The sequence below is a fragment of the Echinops telfairi genome, unplaced genomic scaffold (assembly GCF_000313985.2).
Source record: "Echinops telfairi isolate 266 unplaced genomic scaffold, ASM31398v2 ScPeMD7_7412;HRSCAF=8450, whole genome shotgun sequence".
Taxonomy (NCBI): domain Eukaryota; kingdom Metazoa; phylum Chordata; class Mammalia; order Afrosoricida; family Tenrecidae; genus Echinops; species Echinops telfairi.
The window spans coordinates 12561079-12566577 of record NW_022111312.1 but is presented as its reverse complement, the minus strand read 5'-3'; the positions used below and the strand labels follow the sequence as shown (position 1 = coordinate 12566577).

The 5499-nt window shown below is 52.0% G+C and overlaps 1 protein-coding gene across 1 annotated transcript in view; it reads right to left on the bottom strand.

The window, feature by feature from the left end:
- Positions 1–5499, bottom strand: part of CFAP251 (cilia and flagella associated protein 251) — a 50376-nt gene that overhangs the window by 37238 nt on the left and 7639 nt on the right. Inside the window, exon 4 of the mRNA XM_045296719.1 lies at positions 3507–3616. Coding sequence (XP_045152654.1) covers positions 3507–3616 — 110 coding nt within the window. The remainder of the gene's footprint in view (positions 1–3506; positions 3617–5499) is intronic.

Genomic DNA, 5499 nt, shown 5'->3' with positions numbered 1-5499 from the left:
GTGGGGGGGGAAAGACATGGTGTGGGGGGAAAAGACATGGTGTGGGGGGAAAAGACATGGTGTGGGGAACGCATCTGGCGGCCGCCTCCGGCTGCTGAGGCTGGTTGTCATAAAGCAGGGTGTGCATGTGCCTCCACCCTCCATGCTTCTGAACCCCAGTCTGACACCAACCTTTCCTCCCACGACACTCTCTTTCTCTGCTAGGTTCCTTGGTTGATTGGAATGGCCACCCAGAACTCACAGGCAACTCGTATGATTATGGGGGATGGTAACGGGTCACAATTCAGGTGCGAAATGCTCAGGATACAGTTGTTTAGTCAGGACAGTTTCTTCTCTGATGGGCCTGCGGGCAGGCCTCTCTCTGATCCTCGGCCACTTGACCTGACCTCGGCTCTGCTTGGATAATGTTACAAAGCTCTTTTAGGGCTCCCAATAAAATGCCAAAAGGGCTACTAACTTAACTATGGCCCTCAGCTCCAGCTTCATGGATCACAAAGCCAGCTTCCCAATTAAATGCCCAGAGACATGCTATACCACAAGCCAGTCTCCTGGCTCAAAGCACTCAGCTACACATGCTCTTGGGCTGGGAAGTCCCCGGCTCTGTCTCATGCTCTGTCCCCTGGTCCTGCTACTTCTCCATCTCTCCTCTGCTGTCACAGCTGTCAAAGTGAACTCCCCTCCTGGCACTTCTTTTTGTTGGGAGTGAGACTTCTCTTCCTGCTTGTGAGATGGTTCGCTTCATGCCCAGCAGGATGGCCATCACCATGAACCCTGTCAACAGTCACTCACAACTGAATCCAATCAGGGTCTCCTCTGATCCAGACCTTTCAGGACAGGGCTGTTAGGTGGGAGCTACAGAGACTCTGGCTGGAAGAGCCACATTAAATAGCCCACTGCACTGCAAGGGTAAAAGGGCCAAGGACTGAAGTTGTCAAGGATTTCATTTTCCTTAAAACCGCCATCGACACCCAGGTGAGCCAAACCAAAACCAAACTCCCTGCCCATAGAGCCGATGCCGCCTCATAGCTGACCTATAGGACAGGAAGAACCACCCCTATGAGTTCCCAAGCCTGGGACTCATCACAGGAGTAGAAAGCTCCGTCTTTCTCCTGAGCAGTAGCTGGGAGTTTCAAACTGCTGACCTTGCGGATCACAGCCCAACACACAACCACCATGCCACCAGGGATCCTCCCACAGAAGCAGCGGTCAACAAATCAAATGACATATTACACTGGCAAGTCTGCTGCACAAGACCTCTTTAGAGTGTCAAAGAGCAAAGATGCCACTGCCTGACTCAACAAAAACTCCAAACCAACATCACTGCCCCCATGAGTTTCCAAGACTGTAACTCTGTACAGGAGTAGAAAGCCTCGTCTTTCTCCCGAGGGGCAGCTGACAGTTTTAAACTGCTGACCCTGTGGTGAGCAGCCAATGCAGCCACAATGGCACCAGGGCTCCCTGTCTAACCCAAACCGTGGTAACTCCAATGGCCTCATGAAAGCTGGACACTGAACTGGGGAGACCAAAGAAGAATGGATGCCTTTGAATCACAGGGCTGGCGAGGAATATTGACTCGGCCTTGGACCGTCAGAATGATCAAAACTGTCTAGGAAGAAGTACAGCCGGAATGCTCCTTAAAATCAAGCATGTCCAGGACCAGTGGGGAGACAATCATAAAGGACAGCGGAGAGGCCTGGAATTACGTATGTGTTTTTTTCTTTTCTCAAATTTTTGCTTTCTTTTTGTTTGGTCTCTGTTATTGTTGGGTTGCCTGCTTATATAAGACAGGCATGGGAAGCAAGCTCAAGGAGAAGGCAACAGGTCTGATGGTCCTGGCAGGACTCGGGGGAGAAGGAGGTGGGGAAAGGGAGCAGTGAGCAAACAATGCCATACACAGGGAACAACTAGGGAATTAAAATCAACAAGGGGGTGTTGGAGCAACAGCAATCTAGTTGAGAGGAAGTACTAAGAGGTGGAAGAAGGGCATGCGTGACAGTGGGGCAGGAGGAAGGTGAAAGGAAACAGGAACGATCTAGGAAGCAAAGCTATGGATAGATGTATAAGTATAGGTGTATACATATGTGAATACATTTAATTCATAAAAATAGAGGTATTGGCCCATGTAGATATATTTATATGGCAATACACTGAGGTTGTGGATGGACTTCAGGCCTCTGCTCATGCCCTCCCTCAGTGCAAGAATACTTTGTTCTAACAACCTGGCATGCTGTGATGCTTACTCTCCCGACACAATTGCTGAAGACAAATTGGGTGCATATGCAAATGTGGTGAAGAAAGCTGATGGAGCCTGGCTATCAAAAGATACAGTCTCTGAGTTCTTAAAAGCTTGAAGTTAAACAAGCGGCCATCCAACAGAGAAGCAACAAGCCCACATGGAAGAAGCACACCGGCCTGTGTGATCATGAAGTATCACCAGGACCGGGTAACAGGCATCAGAAGACCCAAAACAAACAAACAAACAAGCAAAACCATATTGTTGAAAATGAGGGGAGTCGGAGCAGAAACTCAAAGCCCCATCCCTTCACAGAGGGGTCACATGGAAGGGATGACTCAATCAGGATGCAGTAAAGCACCAATGAAACAGACACTATTCCTCTGGGGCCTTATGGCTTCCTCACCGCCCCCCACGATCATGACCCCAGTCCTGCCTTCCACTGTGGGCTAGACCGGAGCATGTGCACAGGTACAGTTGAGACATAAGAGCTCACGACACACGGAATCCAGGAAGAGGAATGGAAGTACCAATACCAGGAGGGCAGGGGGAAGATGGAGAAAGGAAGGGAGGAAGGGGGAACTGGCTGCAATGATGGACACATGACCATGCACACCCCACCTCTCACAGGGGACGAACAACAGAACCCGTGGGGGAAGGGAGACAGCTGTCGGTATAATAATAATAATTTATAATTTATCAAAGGCCACAGGGGGGAGTGTGGTTCGCGAGGCGGGTAGGCACTGACACCAAGAGCTCAATAGAAAATAAATGTCTGGAAAAGAATGATGGCAACCTATGTACAAATGTGCTTGATACAATTGATGTATGGATTGTTACAAGACCTGTAAGAGCCCTCAATAAAATGTTTAAAAGAAAAAAAATCAAGGATGTCAAGCCTGTCTCACTTACTTTGGAGAACAGTCCCTGGAGAAGGACATCATGCGTGGAGAAGTGGAGGGCGAGGGGAGCAGAGGAAGACCCTCCAAGAGATGGACTGACTCTCCAAGAGTGGCTGCAGCCATGGGCTCAGGCATCACAAGAACTGACGCTGTGCAGGCCGGCAGTGTCCTGCTCTATGGCCCACGGGTCGATATGGGTCAGAACTGATGTGATGACATCTAAAGGCAACTACAACAATGTCACTCGGTCAGGCCTGGAGGTAACAGGACAGGCAGCCTTCCCCTGCAGCGCTGCTCCACGCCACGGCCCAGAGCTGGGGCAGACCCGCCCCAGAAAAGAGAACCGGTGAAAGCCCCCATGCAGAGCCTACCCGGTGTAGGAGTCCCATATGATGATCAGGCAGTCGGGTCCTTTATCGGCTGTGGCAATCCACCGCCTGTCTTCGCTGACGCAGAGGCAGGAGATAACGTTGGTGTGGCCCTGAGGAAAGGGGAGAGAAGAGCCTGTGGGACACCGGATCATCCTGCCACCGGCCTTTGCCACGGCCCCTCATCTCTCCCGGCTGATGGCTTCCCAGTCCTGTCTTTTTCAGAGCCCATGAAAGGGAAGCTTCACCTCCAAGAACAGCGGCTCCCTGGGGACTCAGTCATGCACCCGACTCCGGGCCAGAACACCTTCCGGGGGTCTCTGCCCCATGCCCCCTCATCTCCCTAAAATGTTCACAGCCTCTTTGCTGGTCCCTTGGCTTCCACTGTTATCCCCCCACAGTGCTTTCCCACACAGAGGAATATTCTGGAAACACAAATGAGGTCATGCGGCTCCCTGCCCTTCCTCCCTCCTCTCACTTCTCTGCCCTGCACCCTGGGCCTCCTGTCTGGAACGCTCTTCGTGCACACTGTCTCTGGGGGGCTCCCCCTCTTCCCAGAGGTCTCACAGAATAGCTGGGCCGGTTTCAATCTCTGACCCAGTCCCTCCCCATCCAAAGTTGATCTCTGCTCACTGTTCGATTGCTCTTGTCACATGCTCACGCTGCCTTTCGAACCCTTGTGCCAATCTGTAAGTGTGCACCTATACGTTCGCATGTTTCAGGTCTGTTTCCTCCACTAGACTGCAAGCGCCGCGAGGGCAGGAGTTGGATCAGTTTTAAGGCTAGAGACCCATGACCCAGATATAGTGATCATAATGAAGGACTTGTGGAATGAAGGGGTGAATGGCTGAGTGAGTGGCCATCCAACTGGGGAGGCTGGCCTCTTCCTGTGTGCTGCCACTGCTTCTTCCAGCCCCACACTGAGCCCAGTCCTGCTCCGCCTTGTCCGCCTGAGTCCACCCCCAATGGCCATGTGCTCAGAGCTGACCATTGACCAAGCCCACTGCTACTGCCCATTTCGTGTGCATTTCTCTGAGCGAGCGCCCCTTCTAGAAGGCATCCCCGAAGCACTGCGCGGTGCTGAGTACTGAGTTCTAGGTAAAAGCCCTGTGGTGCTTTTGAGCAAGGCATTGACGGAAGGCGCACCAGCGGGAGAGGGCAGCACAGACTGTTGGCTGGGTTAGCAAGGGGAGCATGGCTAAGAAAACCCACATGTGGACCGATGAGGGATGAAGTGAAGACTCCAGAATGTCTGGAGTGGGAAGGGCAAGCAAGGAAGAAGCATGGGAGACAGAGGAGTTGGGTGGGAAAGCTGCCAAAGGGAAGAGGGAGGGACAGGAGGCCACTCCATCAGGAGCCATGGCCTGGTCTCATCATTTTCTGATGCAACTGTGGGCAAGGCACTGAAAGCTCTTGAAGCCTCAGTTTACTGCTTTGTAAAACAGGGATGCATCCCCCCTCCTCGGCACAGTTACGAGGATCAAAGCCTTTTAGAAACTGGGAAGGAGTTCCAGCACTCAGTACGTCCAAGTCCCTGACCAACAAGTGGAATCAAACCCACTGCCGTGGAGTTGATCACGACACACAGCGATTCCCTCTGAATGAGCAGCCCTGGTGGCAAAGTGGTTACGTGCTCAGCTTCTAGCCCAAAGGCTGGCAGTTCAAACCCACCCGCTGCTCTACAGAACACTGTGGCAGTATGCACCTGTCAAGAACTTGCAGGCTTGGAAGCCCTCTGAGGAAGTTCGACTGGGTCCCTGAGGCTCACTCTCGAGTTGGAATCAACAGAATGGCAGTGGATTTGGGTGATGGTCGCTGCACTTGTGCAGCGAGGGGAAATTCTGTCCGCCTCTTTACAGAAGCTTAAAATGTGTGTGTGTGTGTGTGTACACACACGCACACAGATGCTTTACAATTGTCATGACCTCAAAACGAACAGCAGCAAGTGCTTTGCGTGAATGGATCCAGATGCGATGTGAGACGGTGAGAACTCACC